General features: G+C 40.4%; 1 protein-coding gene across 5 annotated transcripts; it reads right to left on the bottom strand.

Annotated features, from left to right (window-relative positions):
- Positions 1–597: 597 nt before the first annotated feature.
- CD47 (CD47 molecule) lies at positions 598–21,829 on the bottom strand. 5 transcript variants are annotated; one of them, XM_082765571.1, is made up of 12 exons: positions 21,675–21,829; positions 19,670–20,020; positions 18,085–18,132; positions 15,946–16,035; positions 12,367–12,468; positions 10,823–10,915; positions 10,217–10,312; positions 8,567–8,659; positions 7,261–7,292; positions 4,987–5,011; positions 4,375–4,402; positions 598–1,886 (listed from the first exon to the last, which is right to left on the bottom strand). In XM_082765571.1, exons 1-11 carry the CDS (start codon positions 21,742–21,744, stop codon positions 4,377–4,379), a joined length of 1,026 nt encoding a protein of 341 aa, XP_082621697.1. In that variant the 5' UTR covers positions 21,745–21,829; the 3' UTR covers positions 598–1,886; positions 4,375–4,376. The 5 variants fall into 5 exon arrangements, 4 of the variants coding, with proteins under 4 accessions (XP_082621697.1, XP_082621696.1, XP_082621699.1 ...); XR_014317990.1 differs by lacking the exons at positions 4,375–4,402; positions 4,987–5,011 and adding an exon at positions 2,556–2,701; XM_082765570.1 differs by lacking the exon at positions 4,375–4,402.
- Between the last annotated feature and the right edge of the window lie 1,169 nt (positions 21,830–22,998).

Here is a 22,998-nt window from a genome sequence, read left to right as displayed (position 1 = left end):
TACATTATGGTTTTAATAAGGCAGGATACCTCAAAAAAAATTCCAGTGCTTGTTTTTTTCTTCTGCAACTGCTCAACTTTCCACTTGCCACAGGGAATCACTACGTACAAACGAGGTCTGTGTGGTACCTGATCAGGTAAACTCTTACACAGAATTGGTAACAGAGAAATGTCTCCCACCTCTAGGTGGATTGCCATGATTATGGAAAAGCCTGCATCAAAAAGATTCATATTTGCAAACTCAAATCTTACATGAATACTCCCACTGACAAACTTTAAGTTACATAAGTAAATATAGACTGTATTTGCTTCTTAAACACTGGATCACGTGAATAACCCCCTCCGCTGTGGCCAATTTCACTGATTTTAGCAAGGGCTGGACCAAGGGTTGCTCTAGTGGCTGAGTCCTGCAGCCCTTGCAGTAAAGAATATTGTAAAATCAGATACTTCAACTTTATTTTGTTGAATTCTTGATACTAGGTGTCCGTACTGAGACTTGGAGGATCTCATACGGATCTCTGCAACACGCACCCACAACACAGATATGAACCCTCGTTTATAACTTCCAAATCTGGGACTTATAGCATTACTCAGAATCTTTAAAAAAAAGTGGATTTTATTATAATTTGATTATTACAAATTGGAGCCAGTGTAAAGATTTCCACAAAGCGTAAATGAAATTCAAAGGAATCCAGCTATATTGGAACAAATGCAGCTGTAAAACACTGTAAAGTCTCATGGAATGTGCAAGTCCTGTCAAATTAACTGTACATTGATGTTTGTTGTTGTTTTTATTTATTTATTTTTTTTACCTGTACCACTTCCATATACAAAGCAATGAAGCCTCCTCACTTCGCATCAGCTCCTCCTACATATATTCTGTTCTGTGCATTTGTGATGTAATGGCAGCGTCACACACTTGGGTCAGAAATGAAATAACTGCAATTTCCATTCAAGAAAACTGATTTTAAAACTGTTAACAATATGCTAATAGGACAAGTCCTATTTTTCTGAAGCATCAGAGCTTTACAAATGCAGTCAGTTAAGAGAACCTGATACTGGTTCCAGTACCACATGCTGCACAACATGAACAAACACAAAAAACACTTTCAGCATGAAAACAACTAGGTGCTATGTTCCATAATTCCAGTGCTGAATTTGGCTCCAAGAGCTGAGCAGTATCTTGTCAAAGAATACCTTTGAGGCACAGAGAGCTTTCACTGGACTAAAATAGTGGTTGCCACAGCATGTGACTGCTGTGCATATATAGGAATATTATCGTTCTGTGGAATTAGGGTAACTCAGTTAATCACTTCAGGGGAACTGGGAGTAAAGGTTATATTTATGTAACTTTATGTATAAGCTTTTTTTTTTTTAAATAAAAGTTTTCCTGAATGTTGGACATGAAGTATTTGTATGATCCCTGCTTCCTGTTCGTATCACGGACATTATGACCATACCTTGACCATGCACACGAGTAAAGAAAACAATAGTCTAAATGGTATTGCAATCTTCGGGCTGAGCAGGCCCATTATCAAAGCAGTGACTGGTGATAATTTTTAAAAGTAATACCACTAAGTATACTGCAGGGAGATGCTTTAGTGGGCAAACAGTGCTTTTTATAGTCTCACCCTCAACCACACCATATATACCATAATAAAAGAAATGAAGATCACACATGGGCAAACACACATGTTCCTCGCTACAGCTGCTGTGACTATAAAATTACATCATTTATATCAAAAGCACTTTTGCCACACATGCAAAACAACTAGTTTCCTGAATTTCTTCTCTTTGAGTAGTGCATCTTCAAGGCCACGGCGTATAAACAATGTACTTTTCACCCATCATTCATCTCTGCAGTAGATTCAGTCTCTGTCTTTAATTCTGGAAATTAAAAGAAACAAAAGATATATATGTATATGTGATTATTCAGAAACACGATTATTTATACAGCAACATTTTGCGCTGCCTACCTAAGTAACAGCTTAAAAATGCTTTTTTCTTCTTTCAAACTTTTCCATTATTTGAGTACTAAGCTTGTTTTCAGAGTGATAACTAATAGGCAACTGCTGGCTCAGCCTCTGCAACACATAAGTGGACACTGTGTCTTGGAGCTCCAGCTTATGCATAGCAACAAGCTGTAGTGGCTCCCAACTGAATCTGTCTGACCTGTCCTGATTTACTCCTAATGCTGGTTTACTTTCACATGACGTGTTGTATGCTAGCGTGCTTGACTTACCCCTGCATGTATGAGTGAACTTGCAAGGGACAGATAAGGTAGAAAGCAAGTAAAGCTTAAAAGGTTCTTGCCTTCAGCTTGCAAGTTAAGAGCCCCTGACTTCGATTTGTGAAACCTGTTATTTTTAGGAGCCATCCACCTTTCAAAGCAGACAAAGTGGTCAGGCATCTAACCCTATCCTAAAAAAAAAAATAAATCAAAATGAAATTGATAGTTACCGATTTTGGTGTCTTTGGAAGCTCTACCTCAACAATAAATGTGAAGCCAGGCTTTTGTAAGCCTTAAGGAGACCCAAGAAAAAACAGTTGACTTACTAAAGATTGGTTTTCCAAGAAAAATTCTACTTTTGTCTTCAGCAGTGAATGGTAACTCTATTGACTCCATCCTCACCTCACTTCTTGAAAGGTTTGAAAAAAGAATGCAATGGACTGGCAAACATCTGCTTCCTGACATCAAACCACTGCTGAGGAGAACACGTAATTGTCACTTCGGCAGCATGACCTACCTTCCACTCCTCCTGCCTACTCCAGTTTATACTAACTGGTACACATTTTCGTCAACATATTTAGGAGACACCAACACAGTCATCCTCTGTACTGCAAAAATACTTGTATTTTTCTGTTGATTTAGAAACTAATCCTACGGCATATTTGGATGAATCATATACTTGTCATAAGCAGCCAAAAGTAACACCTAGCAGTACGTGGTATTTGTAGAGAAGCCTGTTTATAAAAATCCATACTTTTTTTTTTGCAGGTAGGACTGTAGGACTCTATTTAGTGCCTCCTTTACTGTCATATTGTCACTTCATGCCTTCTAGACACGATATATTTATATTTCAAATAAATTACAAGGCTTAACGTGGCCCTGCTCTTTATCCTGACTAGCAAATTGTTGTATTTCAATGCAGGAGTACTCAGTTAAAGGCTTAATGATACCTCATGACAAGCTCGCTCAGTTTCCAGCAAGAAACTGAGTTTCCAACAGCTTCAGCAAGTGCTCTTTATCTATCCAACTCCCGTGAAAATGAGGCACAGAAAAGCATGAATAAACAACTGTTTTCATTTTCAAACCCAAGCATATAATCTATAATGTAAGTTCCTAAATAAGACCAATCTGATGTTTAACAATGCCAGACAAACTCTTCTTGTTTTTCTGATGGATACAAGATGCAGGAAGAGAGCATTTTCACAAACTAGGTGAAACTACTTTAGGTACCAGCTTGAGAATTTCGGGCCAAGCTAATACAGCCCTGTTTGTTACATGTCTTACCATCAATTTGGAGTTGTGTTGCAATCTTACAAGCTGTTATAAAATCAAGAAGGACTAGTCCCAGCATTGAGGACATCTCAAGTTGGAAGAAATCTTATGTTGTTGTGTCCAGGCCTAACTTATCTTTGATACCTATTAGATCATTAAATATCAAGCATAACCAATGAGTAGAAACCATACTGCACCTTTTGATCTTGGGAGTTTTGAATTCTGTTTTGTCCAAAATATGTTGAGGTTATTTTAGCAGGTTTTAAATTTTACTGAAAATGTGTTCCAGTTATGTTTGTTTTTAAACCATTACTATCTGACACAAATATAAATTAAGTGAAATATGACTGAAATATAACCAACCTAACAAAACCTAGAGAATTTAAAGAACATCTAAAGCTGTGGAAAGGGAGGGGGGAGGTACAACATGCAAGACTACTTCTTTTAAGCCAGCCTCCTGTGAACTTCCATAGGAGATCAATTCAAGATGAAGAGCTAATAAAACAAACAAACTAACTAAAAAAACCATAAAACCTACCACCCACAAAACAGTCCATGCATATTACATACTACATAAGCACAAAGGAGGCATATAAACTATTTGACTTTCCACATTTGATCAAAAGCATACAATTTAATAGTTGTTTCTCATTAACCTGTCCTTTTCACGGTTTACAAATATACATTTTTTCTCTTAGGTAGAATAAATATTTTCTGTATCATTTTTTATCAATAAAATATAATTTGACTAAAACCAGCAACTTCACTGAAACCAGTCCTCCAGGCTTCATCATAGTAACACTGGCTAACTCTAAACATCAAAATCCCCAATTAAATGTTAAATTAAATAGCCGGAGACGTATTTTGACTCACCATCATTCTAACATCACTCCTTTTGCATCTTTAAAAGCCAAGCAAATGGATTAGTAACAAGTCAAATAAGGAATGCTTCTTAATTAACATTCAAATTAATTCTAAAAATCACTTTAGAAGTTCACTCAGCATGCCAGTCAGTGAGCAGAATAGAAAGAAGAGTATTTCAGTTACCATTTCTCACTGTAAGTTTGCCCAGTCATAAATGCTATCAGTTTCCCAACCCAAGGAAATTGTAAAAGAATAGAGTGACAGGGATAGATTTTGCTAATAATCACAAGTTTTCCACTAAAATAAATGCTTATGAAGTAGAATCAACACCACCTTTTAAGAGGAAGCAAAGCAAAAATGATGGATATAATATCCTGAGGTATTTTATTTGTCCCCAAACAGGCAAACGATGCCACTGGCTAGCACGCACAGTAGTTGAGAACAGGGGGGTCTGGAGCTGCAGACATTTCAGTGTGATCAAACTCTTACAGACTCATAGAGCCACATGAATTGACATACATCTCTGCCACCTCAGTGCTGTGCACTGAAAGCTACGATTATTTCTTAATTATTTCCATAATTAATCTCTTAATTAGAAGATAAGTCTTGAATATCACCTACCATTTAGTGGTTCTTCTACAGCTTTCTGCAAAACATTTAAAAATATATATATATGTATAAAATGCCTTCGTGTTTACTTCTGGCTCGCCACAGTTAAATTACTCTAATTGACATATACAGTAAGTAGTGATTCTACAAAAACCAGGAAAGCTGAGCATTAATAAAATTAATGACTAGAACTTCCCCCCCCAAATTAAAACCAATAACTGCACTCTCCAAGCTATTCTTCCCCTCTGTAATTTTTTTCCTCAGATGAAATACCTCTAGGTGGCAGCAAAAGGTATGCAGATACTACTTTTAACTTCTAGAACCTGGGGGATAATTTCTCTAAATTGATCAATGCTTAGGAATAAAACAGCATGACTAAATAAAAAAAATTAGTCAAGCGCAGTCAGGTGTAATCTTCTCAGAAGGAAATACACTACAGCTGTACATTAGTCTGGTAGACAGCCAGCAGAAGCAACACACACAAATTAGTAATTGATTAAGAGCGGTAGATTTCAAAATACGCACCTTTTCCCCCTCAGCCACAAGAAAGCATCAAGCATCATTTTGTAAGTATGCCCCACTGTCAAAATGAAGCCCCTCCATCGACAGGAAGTATTCCTTAGTCTTAAGTTTACACAGAATAAAACTGTGTTTTCAAAATGACTTCACGTCTGTTTAATGCCTCGAAGTACAGCAATATATGCTGAACAGCCCTTGATGGAAACAAGCAACATATGAACACACTCAATTTTCCACCAAGGCCTATCTGTGACTTCCGTAAATTCATGTGCACAGATGTTTTGTCATCCAAGTCCCTCGGATACTCCACTAACTGCAAGAAACATGTTTTTAGTGGCTGAGCTTTCTAACAACCTAAATTCTATACCATTATTTAGATTTTATTTCTGTCTCCAATTCAGAGTAACATGAAGTTCTCTACTACATAATAATTTACGGCCATTTCTTTATCTGTCAAATCTTTGTTGCAATGTGAAAGCCACCTCATGAAGAGAATTGCTTATAAAGTGAAAGGAGTTCCACAAAGGATGTTACTTAACATGTTGGTTTGTATATCTAAGCTCATTTACAGAAAAAAATAAAAATAAAAAAGAACCACCTCCTGCTGCCCTTTTTGCTTCCTTTCTACAAGAAAACATGAGCATACAGGCAGGATTGCATTTTGAACAACGTGTATCTGTAAAACACTTCTCAACTCATTATTAATAGTGAGCTTTGTGAACTGCCCCTTTTTCTCTTTATTTTTTTCAAGCTCCATGTACTTATGTTCCCTCCCTAAGTAAGGAATCAATCCTCTGAAATACTATTCCTTACAATGGGAACGGAGGAAAAGCAAACAAGAAAAAAAAATGTGTTGTCAAGCTCTCCTGCCCCTCTGTTAGAAACTGGCCTTTTTCAACAGCTAGGTCTCAGGCTATCGGCTGAAAAGGAGACCTAGGAATGTGTCTCAAATGATGACTGGCATTCATGAAAATGGGATGACTTTGTATTTGCTGTGCTCCCCTGCTACAACAAACTTCTACTGATATTTTACATTTGTGCCTTTTTACTTGCTTCTGCAAAATTCCAGAAATCAGGCAGATCACATTCATGGGACACCAGAAAGAACTGCTTAAGTCTAAGAAAAAATGCATGAAAAAGCTTCTTAAAGAAATAAAGTGCTTTTCCATTTCTTCTGCGTGCCTCAGAGACAGACACTCTGCTTTCAGATGGTCTCGACAAATTAAAGGACATTACAGGAAGGTAAGAGGAAAATGTCAAGGCTACAGAATTTGCATAGTTAGGAATTCCAGAAAACGTTAAAGGGTTCTGGTTCAGAAGGCCACAAAAAATCAACCCAATGCTAAGTCTTTGTTACAAGCCACCTATATTAAAAAACAAAACAAAACAAAACAAAACAAAAAAACAGTATTCTGCACTCACCTTAATGAAAAAAACATTAACCAATTGTCTTTAAAAATTAAAGGCTAAGAGTGCATTTAAAGACACCAAAACTTCCGTTCACATCCACCACCTTTTTGTGACAGCCCTTTAAAAGCTCTATTTGAGCACAACACTTGGTAAGGGTGGCAATTACAGTACTATAGACGCACTCAATAGGGACAATGAAGACCACCAAGTCACTCAACATTAGACATCTGTTACACAGCCATAACTTTTGCTTGCTACCAACCTGGTCTGAATTCGAACTAGTGAAGAAAGGCTCAGTATCTCACTACAATCCCCTGAGCCATCTAGTCACCCCAAATTTATTAATTTTAAGCTTACCCTTGGAGTTTGATGATCTTTCATTCTGGAACCTAAAAACAATTACCAAAAAAAGCAAGAATGAACAAATGATCAGCCAAATAAAAACACCTACTGACAAAACTTGGAAAACAGTAGCAACACACAAAATTGCAGCTTCCTCTATCCAAACTTACTTAACATGATCTCCAAATTCTAAACGCCTCTAAGCACTCCTGTTTAGGAACTAAATGTGTGATCCAAAATATCCCACTCAAGGCATTCAGCTCTAGTAAGTTACATTACGCACTATTCTTTGTGCTTGTACAAGCTTCATAAGTAGCCTGACATCAACAAAAAATATGTTGTTATTGTTAAAAGGCTTACTTCACCTCTGTCACATTTTGACTTACTGTAATCTCAGATACTGGACCTTCTACCTTATTTTCTTCTTTAATGGAATTCCTCCCTGTCTCGGGGTCTATTATTTCTGACCATCCCCACACATGGTGTGCACATACTGAAACTGCATAGTTCAGTGCAGACTATGGACTGAGCTGACTCAAGTCAGCTCAAGTCTGGAAGCAATATATCTTCAATTGTATGGTTCCACATCCAAATTAACAAGCTGTTTGAAGAGCCTTCATGCACAGCTTGAAGCAAATAAAGCTACCCTGCTCTCTTACACACAAGTTATAAAGTCCACATAGTGTTACGCCGTGGTGTGGCAGCTTAGAGATGTCTGTACCACATTCCATCCCACAGCGTTGATGTGCTTTTTGCCGACCTAGCGGGCCTGACCAGACTTTACACCTTCAAGTCATTTTGAGATCTGGTGAACAGACCAGTTTCTGAAACAAAGCATTGCTATCCTTTGCTCCTGGCTTTTAAAATTAAGTATAAGAAAAAACAGGACTGATTAAAACAAGAGGTCCTCATTCAAATTGCCCTTATTTTAGCCTTCATCTAACCCATGGAAATCATTAGGCAGATTTTGCTTCTTCGAATTCGTATTCTGAGCATATTTACTGTATGCACCATCCTGTAACTTACTCCACAGAGTCTTCGAAATCTGTTTGCTCTTTTAGTCCTAACCTTCAGCTTGGCAACTGCGTAAACTCAGATCTTAAAACAACAATATTTATCTTACAGACGAAACACTCTTACTTGGGAAACCCAGGTCTGTTTATTATAAGCTAAAACTTTTTTTTTTTTTTTTACACTACAGATTCTCCACAGTCTATGAAACAAATGCCATTATATACAATTTCTCAGTAATTACTTTTAACTATGTAATTGTGAAATCTAAAATAAATAAAATCAATGCAGAATATTAGATGCTACTTACAACTAGTATACATATAAAGCAGAGCAAGCAGATCCTCAACAGCCATAACAGCTAAGCCGGCAATTACAATAGAGAGAAGTTCTGAAGGACAGGCTGTTAAGAAACAAGATAGTGTATCATATGACACAAGTAAAAACACAAACTTTTCAGATATAAATACTAAAATAAGTAAGCCTGATAAAACCAGAAGTGACTAATTTCTTTTGAGCCCCTCCCAAAGCTACTTTTGCAACTTTTTATTGGTCTATGGTCATTAATGATACTAAGGCATTTATTAATTTATCCTGGTAACAGTTCAGCTGTAGTATTCTACTGACATTCACTGTGATTAATGACATTATTTACATTTTATATTTAACTTTTATCTTTGATCCCATTTTTTTTCCAACAATAGCATCAGATTACAAAATACAATAGTGTTATTAATAGAACATGGTAGAAAAAAAAGGGGTCTACATTTCCACACATGCCCCCCTCCATTTTTTCCCCTTTACAAGGAAGAAGAACATAAAGATAGCTCTGATTCAAGTCCACTACAAATAACAGGAATGCTCTCAAGTTTACAGAGCAGAAATTGGCTATTAAAAGCTACCTGGAGTCCATTCCAGAAACTCCCTTGTTCTCTGATCCTTGTAAACCACCCATTTTTCCAGGGTCTTGAAGTCATTGCAGCTCCCTGTGAGCTGACCCTAGGATGACCTACTGACACTTAAGGGTCCCAGAGCTAAAATTCCAGAGATAGAGCTAACATCTACCTTCTATGAGCTGTAAAAAAAAGTCTCAATGAAAAGAGAGGGTGATTTTCTATTTGAGAACACAATAAACACATTCTCCATTTTGGATCATGTTAGAAGGTAACACTTTACCAGAAATCTTGTGTATTTCACTATTACATACTACTTGACAACACTTATGTGCCCCTTACAAATACTTAAATCAGGGCTCTACTGAAAGGTCCATAATTTCACTCAAAGCAGAGAAACCTTCAGAAACCATTGCAAGGAGAAACACTTCCTTAAATCCCAAATCAAATAAATTAATAAAATGAAAATATCTTTAAGAAGCAATAAATTGGACGTCCAAATGCTTAGATGAACCGCAGTATGTATGCTACAACTAAATACGCTGCCAAGGATGGCTACTCCTAAGTTCACCCTTTTCTCTGTTACTACTTCCAGATATGCCTTCTTAAGCTGTTTCAGTGACATCCAACTCCCAGCAATTCAGTTATCGTTTTCATACAGACAGAGATTAACAAGGAATTTCTGATTTATTCATTGAATACTAGAAAACAATTACGTCTCTATTTGGGATTTATTTTGTTTCTATGTACTTTTGGCCTTACTAAGAATACCAGTAACAAAGGTCAGCGTTTGAGGTGACTCTACAGGGTACAACCAACTGTGGCAAAAATGAAAACAATTTTAGAAGTTAATTTTTAAAGCAACAGCTCATAGAATGCAGCCATGATGGATACAGTCATACTTATTAAACTGCCTTTGGGCTATTCTTCTTTCGCCAGATAAAAGAGCATTAACACAGTACTCCTATTTACACGAGTTAATCATTAACACTTAATGTACAGCTATTTTCACAGCATCTTTGTGTTAAAAGGTAAGAAGACACTTTTACAGAAGGTATATTGCTTACCTGAGATGCACAGTGCAAAACCAACAAGAGCAATTACAAAACCAAAAGATTGTAGACCTATCAGAACATATCCTTTAGGTGTTACATCAACGAGAACTGGAAAAGAGAAAAAAAGAAAATTGTCATTTTAAAGTATCAACTACAGAGATATGAAAGGTAGATCATTCACACAAGGAACGTTCAGGTTCTCCTAAATTCCAAACTCAGCCAGCATAATAAAAATTATGAAAGTCACTCATGGAACTATTTTGTGCATGCATAGTGAAAAATTATAAATAAACCTTAAGCAGAAGAAATAAAACATACATTCTGAGAGTTAGACATTCATCCCAGTCTCAAGGCCAAGGAAGGAAGAGCAGGAATCGTTCAGATGTCTTAACCTAAATCTCTTCTCAATTTATACATCTTCCCTGAAGCAACTCAGACAAACAAAGGTTAATTTGCTTTGAGAAACTAGGAAGGTCAGGAAGCCAGCATGCTATTGTAAAATGTATTTATATATATAAAAAAAAAGTAAAATAATATGTAGATTACATGAGATGGGAGAGGAGGTCCTAAGTTTTTCTAACACTATATTCTTGAGCTGGTGAATAAAGAAATACTCACCGATTTTAAATATATAGTATTGAAGCACCATCAATATCACAGCAGGCAGTACAACAAAACCAAGACCAACTTTATTGATAGTAATATTGCCACCTGCAAACAGTTGTATGAAAATTAGTAAAACAGAAATCTTTGGTTCGAAGAAAGCACAAAGCAATAAAAGTAAAACATAGGCATAATCAAATTTTCAGGGTCCCCCAAAACCCACTGAAGTTAAGCACCAGAATTCCTTCCCTAGCCTTTAGCAATCATGCAAGGCAGCAGTCTGTATCTCTCTATGACCATCTGAGAGCTACGAAGATCACTAGGGCACTGAAACACCTCTCTTATGGCTGAGAGAGCTGGGCCTGTTTAGCCTGGAGAAAAGAAGGCTGAGATGGGATCTATACTGGGTTTACGTGGCAAGGTTTTGGTAGCAGGGGGGCCGCAGAGGTGGCCTCTATGAGAAGAATTCAAAAGCTTCTCCACATCAGATCAGAGCCAGCTGCACAGAGCTGCAGCCCGTGGAGAGGAGTCCACGCAGGAGCAGGGGTCTTGGGCGAGCTGCCGCCCGTGGGAGACCCGTCCTGGAGCAGTTTGCTCCTGGGGAATGGATGAACCCTGTGGTACAGAGCTGTGTGGGAGCAGTGCTTGAAGAGCTGATGCCTGCAGACAGCCGCCGTAGGCTCGGTTCGGGAAAGACAGCAGCACATGGGAGGGACCCCATGTAGAGCAGGGGCAGGGAGGGACCGTGAAGGAGCAGCAGAGACAAAACAACAGGGACTGACCACATCGGCCATACCCCCATTCCCCTGTGTTTCTCAAGGAGAGGAGGTATAAGAGGGTAGAAGGGGGAACATATTTTTTGTTTCTCCCTGCTTTAGCTTGTTAGTAATAGGTAATAAATTTCATTAATCTCCCTATGCTGAGTCTGTTTTGCCCATGACAGTAACTGTTGAGTCATCTCCCTGTCCTTATCTCAATCCTTGAGCCCTTTCCATCATATTTTCTCCCCATTTCCCTTTGAGGAAGGGGAGCGAGAGAGCAGCTGTGGTAGAGTTCAGCTGCCTAGCAGGGTAAAACCAACATAAGATCTTATCAAGGTATATCAATATCCTAAGAGATGGCATCAAGATGATGGGGCCAGACTCTTTTTAGTGGTGCCCACTGACAGAACAAGCAGAAGTTCCATCTGAATATGAAGAAAAACTTCTTTACTGTGAGGTTGACAGAGCACTGGAACAGGTTGACCAGAGAGGCTTTGGAGTCTCCTTCTACAGAGGAATTCAAAACCCACCTTGACATGACGCTTTGCAGTGTGCTATAGGTGACCTTGCTTGAGCAGGGGGTCAGACTAGATGATCTCCAGGGGTCCCTTCCAACCTCAACCACTCCGTGATTCTGTGACATTCACAGTGCCACATCTGTTTTACTCTATAGTTTTATTCATTTTGAAATTAGTAGGTGGCAATTAATAGGTGGCACTAACTTCATATGACAATATCAAAGAGATTAACCTGTGCTCTCATTCCCTTAAACTAGGAAGGCAATTTTATTTCACTTACCTTGGACAAAAAGAACAACAGCTATAACAGCAAGCACTGTGAAGATGGCACATCCTACAGCAACGTACGTCTTATTCTTATGTACAGTTTCACATTTTAATGCTTAAAAATGAAACCAAGAGAAACAGAGAGGAAACCGATCAGACACACAGATTCTCTCACAAAAAAATCAACAGATACTATAACTAGGACTACTGTCCTAAACAAAAAATTGTAAATCTTAGGAGTTTGTTTCTAAGTACCAAGAGTTCATTTGCTTTCATTATTTGATATGGTCAATATGGCTTACTCATTTAAGTGAAACCTGCCATTGGTCTTCTAGTTAAACTCTTAATTCCACCTTCTATACTATTCAGGTTCAATGCTGTCAAAATAACTTGGGGACATGGTACAGGTTAATTCAAGGAGATTCATTACTGATATTTAAATTATACCACAGCAATTTTGTTACTAATTTGAATGTCAGACATGGATTTAAAAACCCTCTTCCTAATGACGCTGTTAGATTGTCGTGGTTTAACCCGACCGGCAGCTAAACACCACGCAGCCGTTCGCTCACCCTCCCCCCTCCCTCTCTGGGACGGGGGAGAGAAATGGAAAGTGAAGCCCGTGAGTTGAGATAAAGACAGTTTAATAAGACAGGAAAAAAAAATAACAAAAATAATAATAACAATAATAATAATGATGATACAATGGTGATAATACGAAAGTAATAATAGTATGTACAAACAAGTGATGCACAATGCAATTGCTCACCACCCGCTGACCGATGCCCAGCCTAACCCCGAGCAGTCCGGCCCCCTCCCCCCGGCTAGCCACCCCTATATATTGTTTAGCATGACGTCAGATGGTATGGAATACCCCTTTGGCTAGTTTGGGTCACCTGTCCTGGGTCTGTCCCCTCCCAGCTCTTACTGCACCCCCCAGCCTGCCCGTTGGCAGGACAGAGCAAAGGCTGAGATGTCCTTGGCTTAGTATAAGCACTGCTCTGCAACAATTAAAGCATCGGGGTGTTATCAGCACTCTTCTCATTCTAAGCCAAAACACAGCATTCCACCAGCTACTAGGAAGAAAATTAATTCTGTGCTAACTGAAACCAGGACATAGATGTACAACAGGGTGATTCTCCTGTCTCACTGGAATGCTTTGAGGTTAAGTAGATAGGAATGATCTGCATATGCTTAGATGCCATAAGACAAGACTAATTTTCAGAAAACTGCACTGTTAAAATAGCTGCTGTCTCAGCAACAGTTAATTCCACTGGAGGGTTTCAAACGAGCAGCACTTGAAGGATCTTGTAAAAGATGGAACAGTGCAAATATATCATCACAATAAACATCCATGTTTGTTTTGTTTCTGCTTTATGCACTGCTAAAATGAAGACACAAAAAAGGCAATGCTAGCTCCAAGCTTGAAAATCCATATACCAACAACCTTGGTATATGTCAAAGTTGGTAATCACTAGCAGAGAACAAATACAGTAAATAACTTCAAAAGGAATAACAAGGAGCACGTACAGAAATAACATCCTGCTTACAGGCATTGCATTAGCACAAAATGCCCCAACGTTACTAGGATACAATAAATACTTTAGAGGGCACACATGACTAAATCTTTCGTAGTATTTTATCTATGGAAAGGTTACAGAATGCTCTCTCTTGTAATTAAAACTCTACCTTTAATTACGTTCACGTGGCTTAACAGCACAAGATCTACACTATATTCAATTCCTAAAAGTTAATCCTGGTGAAAAACCAAACCAACCAACCCCCCCATATATTCCCAAGTGTCACACAGAAAAATCAAGCCATTTAAAAAATACATGTGTGTTACAAATGACTCTACAGGTATACCCTATCATCACTGGATTCACAGGTTTATTAAAATAGTGTAAACTAAAGGACAAAAAAGTAAGTACACCCACATTCAATGACTTAGAAGTAGCAGGATTACTTTTCCCCAGAGAAGTTATAGAGCTCATAATAATGTACAGAGATGCAATAAAATCCAAGTAGGCTCAACTTACTTCTGTAAAATGATAGTGCTTCTCCATGGATGTATTCATGGATATCCCAAGGCAATTATTACTTCGCTATCAAAATACTAAAAATATGCAAGTTCTGGTACAAATGCAAGGCAATGGCAGTTCCAGAACATTTCAGAACAAATTAGAGAGCCTTCAACCACTACAAATAATAATGAAAAAATCAGGAATCTAACACTATGGAAATAAAACCATAAAACAATATATGTATTAGTTTTCAACCTCTGACCACACGTGAGCCTTTCCTGATTCATAAAAAGGTTAAGAAAGCAAGTTATAACCATAGATAACTGAATACATATGTGATTACTATAAATCACCCTGAGTGTGATTTCCTTCCATTTTTTATGGACTTGACTCTAAGCAGAATTTATATCAAAGTCCAAAAATTAAAAAATGCTGAAAAATCTCAAAGATTGATATAACAAATTGCACCACATAGAACTATCGGAAAGACTAGGACACAAAGCACTCTCTATGCTGGATACATGTTGGACACCACTGTATGAAGAATGCCTGAAGAGGATGTCTGACACTGGTGAATGTATTGTCTCTGAAAACATTTAACAAAATCATTGATGCCAGTGTTGAATTACAATTCAGCCAGACTCAAGAAACTAATGTAGAATTTTACATGAAAAAGATAGCATGATCTTTCTCTAATGTTGATTTTGTGGCCAAAATGAAAAACGTTTTACTTTTCATCACCCACTAATGCCATGGTGAACCAACAGTGAACAAACGCTTCTTGATTTTAATCAAGGATAGTAGACGTTATCAATTATACCCTGCAAAACTTCCACACATGCAAAAAAGCTCATCATTTGCAACAAAACTGGGAGCAGAACCATTACCATACAGCAGACTAGCTCTGAACACAGGCCTTTTAGGCAACACATCATACCTTCTGTGATCTTACAGCTAAGTATGTTAACCTCAGAAAGCAACCCCTGGCCTCCACGCAAAGTAGAGCAGACTGGCCCAGATCCCAGTGCTTAGGGCTAGAACCCCACAACGAAGTGCCTCTATCCACATTACATGTTTTGCCAACAAGTGGCATGCTGAAGCCCCAAAACACAGATCTTACTGATCAGGTCTTGTGCTCAATGCCAAAAATGTGCGTTACATGCCCTTGAAAGAACATAAGACCCGCTGAAAAGCAAAATTGAAAATTACGCAGGGCAAAAGTTTAACTTGGTGTGCTTTTACTGACAATGCCTGCAAGTAAGAGAGCTTAGGAACTTTTCTGAGAACTGCAACCAAGTTAAATCTCTAATGGTGTTAGTTCATTTCAAAAGCAATCCCAGAAATGAACATAAATAATACATCGTGGATGATCAGGACAGAGTTCTAGAGAAACCCAAATGCTAAGTTGCTAGATAAAGCAGACATGCTGCCCTGCTGTATGTTATCTGAATCAGTTCTACCACACATCCTTTCATACATAAATACTGCCTTTCATCCTGCACAGATACTTTTACATAAGCAATTTTAGCACAAGTCAATAGTTGCAAAGAATTAGAGTCAATACTTACCAATAACACCTAACTGAGCCCAATAAAAAACAACAATTAAGAACAGCAACACTGAGACGACAACACTTTCCACAAAGTCAAACTGTCGCCCTACAGAATAAACAAAGAAAAATCATAGGAAGAAAAACGTGAGATTACTGGCATTTATTGCTCCTTTTAGGCTATCCCCTAGATTGGTCATTTAGCATTTAATAGCTAGCCTGTTATACATCTGAATTCTAGGAAAGCCATGACTTCTACCTATGTAATTTTCACTCCAATCTTGTGTGACAACCTGTTTTTTTTTCAGGTATTTCTACTTACTGTAACATTTTCAAACCGCAGGTCTTGATCTCCAGTACAGCAGATGTTGTGTTTATGCTGCTGTCTAGCAGCACAAGTTGTGGAATTCCAAACAGCACATTAGATCAGAAAAATGGTGAATTTAGGCTAATCAAGAAAGTAAGGCAAGATCTGATGCTTCCCCAGCTGTCCTACTCTATTCCCAACCGCTTTAATTCCCAAAGAAATACAGATACATGATAAGAAATTGAGGATCTAGCCCAAGTTTGACAGAAGCACCACTTTGTTAATTTTAGAAATCACACGTTTTCCTTTGTCTTCCCACCATCATCCATTTATCTTTTTTCCCTTGCAGTTTGGATGCCTTAGGCTGTTCAGTCACTTGTGCTGTAAGATCATACAAGCCACCTTCCAATGTACAATTCTGAAAACCTCTCCACTGAACTGGAAAATGGAGTTGTTTCTAGCATGTCTGCTCATAACATCATTTAGGCTCACACAGCGGAATCCACAGTCACATTTTCTTTCGTTATACTTGCTTCCAAATAAATTTCTGATCTTCATTTAGATGCATACTCCTTGCACTTGCCATATTTCAAAACTCTACCTGTGGCTCCAGAAACATGGAATTAAGTAGCAATGCCTCACAATTTCCAGTGCCAAGTAATACCTTGAGGACAGTCTGAAATTCGTGAATTCCACAGAGAGCACGTTTAAGAAAAGTGGAAATTAAAGACTTCCACTGTAGTTGATTGTTTTGGCTCAATTGTTCTATTATTAAAGACTGTCAATGAAGATTCATGTTTTTAAAGCGAAACGAATACCTAAGAGGAAGAAAAGCATTATTTTATGGTAAGAAAACACTTCTCCACATCAAATCCTTGCTTTCAGCTCTTCTCACAGTGCACAGTTGCCACTCTTTGGATAAACCAGCTCCTGCAGGCAAATCCCAGTGCCAGTGCTTGATGTAAAGAAATTAGCAATGACTCGAAAGCAGCTGCAAACAGAGACTGACAAGTAGCATAACTTTCTCCACAGCACTTCCAGGTGGTATTACCACATATTCTGCACACAAAAAAGCAGCCACAAAGCTTCGCATCTGCTAGGATTTCAGCAAGCAACTATGGTTGAGTCTCAGAGTCTAAAAGCACTTTGTGCGTGGAGAGGCTTGCAATATTGTTGGTATGCACAAGTACAAGAAGTAGCTGAACACATTTTCTTGCTAATACATTTCCCTTAATGCAGTGCTTCATAGAAATAAAGTAAACTCCTGGCTAGAAACATCAGTTTGAAAGCAAATATAGGGAAGCCAGCTCCAAATTAATAACAGACACTTCCAGATACTTTACATAGGGGAAAAAATAAAATCTACACATCAAAAAAAAACACACTGTTATGGTTGCTTGCCTGTGAAGATACCGGGAAAAGGTGTGGCCAAAGACAAGAGCACAGGCATGAAAATCTTCTTCACTATACTACCTGCTTTCTAAAGAGAAAGCATGCATTGGCCAAGGGAAAATGGAGAACATTTGGCTTTTATAATACAGCCACTAGAAACAATTGCAACATACTAGGAGTGGCAGCATAAGTTCACCACTCAGAAAGGAGAGTGAAGACTTCAACAAGATTTCCGTTATCAAACAACCTTTTTCAAAACTCCTTTGCTACACTTCCTTCTCAAGAGTATCTAAAATGTTGAAGAACAAACACCAGAGGATTAAGCCAAAGCTCTTAAAACGAGAGCAAGCAACTGTTTTACCTTCAGATAAAACCTCAAGCACAAGACTAGATTTTGCATTTTTCAGCATATGCTCTGAAACGGAAGAGCAAGCTTGTAACAGCAATTTCTTTACCAACCACTTTTATTGTCTGGTGTTGGAGCTTTTTCCTCACCACAATTGACAACTAGAAAACAGAATTAGAAAATTTACATTAGTTTCCTGCTTTGTAGGTCTTTACAACTCTTTCAGAGTTCTAAGCAAATAGAAATGATTAAAAAAGGCAAAAAGAAAATAAAAATAAACAAATAAAGTTGCATCACAGGCAGTGTTTTAATACAAGATTACTGACCTTTCCTAAAAGCACAAGAACCTTCGTTTTTAAAGTCTTCTAAACAGAAGACCCAGTCTTCAATAAACCTTAATGCTGGCCCAGCTTATGTACAAATGGGACTTGGTGTTCTCAGGTCCTAAAGCTTTACTTTCTCTTCTACTGCTCAACACTGAATAACAAAAGCAGCCCAAAAAGGCTAAGTGAGGGGAAGGCAATAACAGAGAATGAAAAAAAAAAAAAAAAAGTTGCCTATTCTTCATCCTCTGTTTTTGCAGTGTTTTAAGAACTGAATGATTTTGTAGCATCCTCACTCTTTCAGTGGCTATACCCCCCCTCTCTCAGCCTATTTCAGGAGTGCATTTGTTTTGCAGTGGATACAATTAACTCTATAATTAGACTGCGAATTACCAAGATGTTTGCATCAGGACACAAAGTAACATCTGCTTGGTATCCAGAAACAGCTTAATGACAAATGCAAAAACCGATAGCAAAATATGTCTTAGGACAATTCTCCAGCAGACCCGTGAGACTCCACGCGCAATGTATATGCAACGTGTTCAGCTCTGAGAAACCTTCCAGAAGCAAGAATCAAGTTTCCTGTGCCAAACAGAAAAACAACAAATACATACACATTCAGTGAAACTGCAGCTTCTGCAGCACACTAGGCAGACTGCCCATGCATAGCACATACCATTATTCAACAGCTAAGGCACTACAGCACGTGAGCTGTGTCTGACAAGATAAGGTAAAATGTTTTGCTAGACATGAAATTCATCACTTAGTCCCCATTACTTCAGTCTAACATCGTCTGTCCAAAGATGCCATTTAATGCTGCACAACCGGAAGAAGTTATCACCTAGTAGTAGCATTCTTAACCTCACAGAAAAACAGCATTTTAGATCAAGTTTTAGAGCTCTTATACAACATTTCTATTAGTTCCATCTGTAATTTTTTCAGTGCAGCTAAAGATTGGAAGACACAATTTGTCAAACAAAACATCTCTGCTGCCCTGTGATGCCTATATATGTCTCAGTAGTACAAACATATTAAGAATATGCATCAGTATGTAACACAATAACATAAAGGTGCTGAAAATAACACCAACTACATAACCTAAAAGATGTAAGAAAAAACAGACTTTATCTTATCAGACAAAGCCCCTTCAGCAATTGGTACAGAATAAAAAAATGTGTTCAGATCCTTCCCACAAAAACACGCCCTTCAACACAAAGTAACACAGAGCAACATTCAAGTTAGAAGGCCTGGATGCTACACGATGCTTGGCACGTTACATTTCCTGTAGCAATACTGTCATATTCATCATTTTATTCTTTCCTGTAAGATCTCGCTTCCCTCTCCCAACAGGTTCTAAGACAAGCAGACAACTCACCTGTGACGGTTCTAAGATCAACTTTTGTTTCTCCTTCTCTGTTTAATTCTGTTACTTCACAGCTGTAATTTCCATCTTCTGCTTCCGAACTTTTGAGTTTTAGAGAGGCAGTGCCCTTAGATAAATCCTGCTGAGACAGCAAGTTAGCTGATGGAACCGTCTCATGCCTGTAAATACGCTGTTGTGCTCCATCAAAAGAAAAAAGTACTCTTCCTTGTTTTTTCCATGCAACAAACATGTTACTGTCATTGTGCTCCTTTAGATTAACCACGTGGCAAGGTAAAACGACAGTAGTATTACAGGCATCTCTTTCAACAAAATCTACTGGACTAAACACCAGCTGGGCAGAACCTAGAAAGAAAAAAATTAAAATTGATAAATTCAGAATTATTTCTTAATACAAAAAAAAAAAAAAAAAAAAAAAAAACAGAAGAAAAAAATAATTATAACACACAACTTAAGAAAACAAAAACTCTCCCTCAAAATCATAAGAAAGCATCCTGCTCCCAAGGGAGGAGCAAAAGAAGAAAAACGTCCTTATTGTAATTCCATCATAGCCCTAGTAATCAGGCTTAGCCACTCCCACATGCATGTAACATAACACATACCACAAACAGTCATAAATAAAAAAAAATAGTAATAAGGCTTTGGGTTGCCATTTGGACACTTCCCCTGACAGGCCACACACAGAAAAACTGCCTTAAGGCTTGGCTTCTGCAAAGCACGTGCATAACATTGACCAGAAGCAGTGCCACTGATCAAGTTTTTCCTGCAGATCACCCAGTTGTCTAGGAGTAGAAGCACAGTGCCACCAGCTCCACACCAGCATCCATCACAGCTCGTTAAGGTCAGAGGGAAAAATTTCTACCTCTACTGAGAGAACAGAGGCAGAGCAACTTAGTAAAATAAATAAATAAATAAATAAAATAAAAAACAAGCTTATTACTTATTCCTTCTCATCTCTGAAGGTGGAGCCAAATGCCTGTAGATTTAGAACACTTTCATTTTCGTCTTCCTCCCCAGTGAAGGAAGTGCACACAAAATCAACATATTCAAACAATCTTTTCTACAAAGCGTTTGAATATGTAAAACAATGGGATTGAAAACGGAGAATTTGTAACAGTGAACTCACTTCCTGTACTGTAAAGCACGGTGCTTAACGCATGGATGGTGTTCAATGCGAGTAACGAAAAATCATCGTATGTTATGTTACTGCTGCTGCTTTTAAGCTCTTTTCCAACACCGCAGCACCGTTCCTACAGTGTACTACTGACCATTGCTTAAGGAAGACATAAAGATTTTATCCGAAACAAAAACCCATTCTCCAGTTCCTGAGCACACCGACGCTCAGTAACATCGGTACTAAAATAACACCCAGAACCGGAAGAAAGAAGTCAATTCAACTAGCTCGACTGCAAAGTACAAGAAGGCTTTTATTTCCTCTGTTTTTCATCGTTTGTACAAAACGCTGGCCAGCAATCCTAGCAGCGGTGGCTCCCCACAGCCTCAGCGGGGACTTATTTGTGTGAGATACAGCCGGCAGGCGAGCAAAGGCCGGCGCTGCGTGCCGAGCCCACGCCACAGCCGCCGGGCAGCCCCGGGGACTTCCGAGCAACTGCTGGCAGCCGCGCCTGCAGCGGGCCGGCAGCGGGGCACGGCTCTGGCGATTAAGGCAGGACGGGGAAGGGAAAGCAAGCCGAGAGGAGAGCTGCGTCACCGGGACAGCCCTGGCGTGCGGGAGCAGCGGCCTTGGACCGAGTTTCAGTAGCCTCCTCCTGTGAAGCGGGGCTGTTTTATTTTCGAACACCGAGGCGTATAATTCACTCATTGACCAGGCGCCCCGCAGGAGGGCACTCTGCGGCAGGGGGAAGGTTTATTTTCAGTTTATTTGCCCGCCCCCGCCCAGCCCCGGCAGCACCCTCACCCCAGAGCACGGGAGCCCCGCAGGGCTCTCACAGGCGCACAACTCAAACCTGCGGCGCTTCCCCAGCCCCTCGGGACTCACCGTGGCGCAGGGCGCCGAGCAGCAGCAGCAGCAGGAGGAGGAGCGGCGGGCAGGCGGCCGGCAGGCTCATGGCGGCGGGGAGCGGAGCGGAGCGGAGCCGAGCGGGGCTGCGCCTTCCTCCGCCGCTGGCCGCCGCAGCCGCCCGGGGGGGGGCGGGGCCGAGCCGCGCGGCGGGGGCAGCCTCCGCCGCCGCTGATTGGCCTCCGGAGCGCGGGGGCGGGCGTTGCACCGCCGCCGCGCGCCCCTAACGGTCGCCAACGGCCGGTTCCCCGCCCCCCTGTGGTGACAGGCAGAGCCCCGTGGGCGGGGGTGCGGGCGGCCGCCCCCGCGCTGCTCTCCCTCAGCGGCCGGGGCTCCTCTGCCAGCCCCCCGTGCAGTGCACGAAGCGGGGGGGCGGCTCCACACGCACAGATGTACACGCGTACACCGCTGTATGGTGTCAGTCCCACAGCACAGCAGGGGCTGGGGCGGTGGGAGCCAGGGCAGAAGCGAAATCCTCTGAGGAGCGGGCGGTCCGTTAACGCCTCACGCGCCCTTACAACGTCTCCTTATCCCCAACAGCAGCGCTGAGCTGGGAGGTTCCTCCTTGCCCCTGCTGAGAGAAGATGCCCCCTTCCCCTTGCTGATCCTCGACGTGTCCCCCCATCCCCGTGAAGTGATGACCCGTGCCCTGCCCGCTGTGTGTTTTCTCCCCAGATCCCATGAAGCGCTCAGACAGCCTCCGGCACTCGGCTTGAGTAAAAAGCCCAGAGCCCCCGGAGCCATCAGACTGCAGGATGGCGAGAAGCAGCTGATCCTGCTCCTGCCGGAGGGACTCGGGTGATGTTCTCTGGAGCCAGAAGAAGCTGGCTCGAGTGGGAGCCAGGCACGGCTGTTAGAGCTCCTGCATCTGTGCCCGGACCAAGTGCCAGCATGCTGCGGGCCGCGGGCAGGTGCTGGGGCCAGCGAGGGCTCTGTGGTGAGCCACACAGCATGTCGCCTGTCAGAAAGCTGTGGGGAGGCTCTGCTCCTGCTGCGGAGAGCAGGAGGCCACAGCTGCAGCACGCCTCTGTTGCTAAGGTAGCGCGTAAGGCACCCACGCTCGCCTCCGAGCTGAACAGCGCTCACTGGAAAGCTCATGCAGCCAGGAGTCTTGCGCGAGAGGGTGCTGCTTTGAGGCAGGTGCTGCCTCCTGTACTCCTGAGCAGGGTTTCACAAATCCCCCCAAAATAACTCTCTGTGCATGCAGTTTCCCTGGTTTTCTGGAGGGAGCTGTGCTCTGCCTGCTGCTGCTGAGAAAGGTCAGTGATGCCTCCCTGTGATGTGAATTTCACGAAACTGGATT

The sequence above is a fragment of the Aythya marila genome, assembly GCF_965140915.1.
Source record: "Aythya marila genome assembly, chromosome: 1".
NCBI lineage: Eukaryota > Metazoa > Chordata > Aves > Anseriformes > Anatidae > Aythya > Aythya marila.
The sequence above is the reverse complement of the archived record's forward strand: the minus strand, read 5'-3'. Positions and strand labels throughout refer to the sequence as shown.

Excerpts from the sequence above, each read along its gene's own strand:
- CD47 (XM_082765570.1), bottom strand. The coding sequence starts at position 21,744 with ATGAGCCTGCCGGCCGCCTGCCCGCCGCTCCTCCTCCTGCTGCTGCTG. Across the intron at positions 18,133-19,669 it reads TGATCTTAGAACCGTCACAG|TTGTCAATTGTGGTGAGGAA; the intron begins GTGAGTTGTCTG and ends TCTGTTTTCTAG. Across the intron at positions 7,293-8,566 it reads GCTTTATATGTATACTAGTT|GTTCCAGAATGAAAGATCAT; the intron begins GTAAGTAGCATC and ends AATTGTTTTTAG.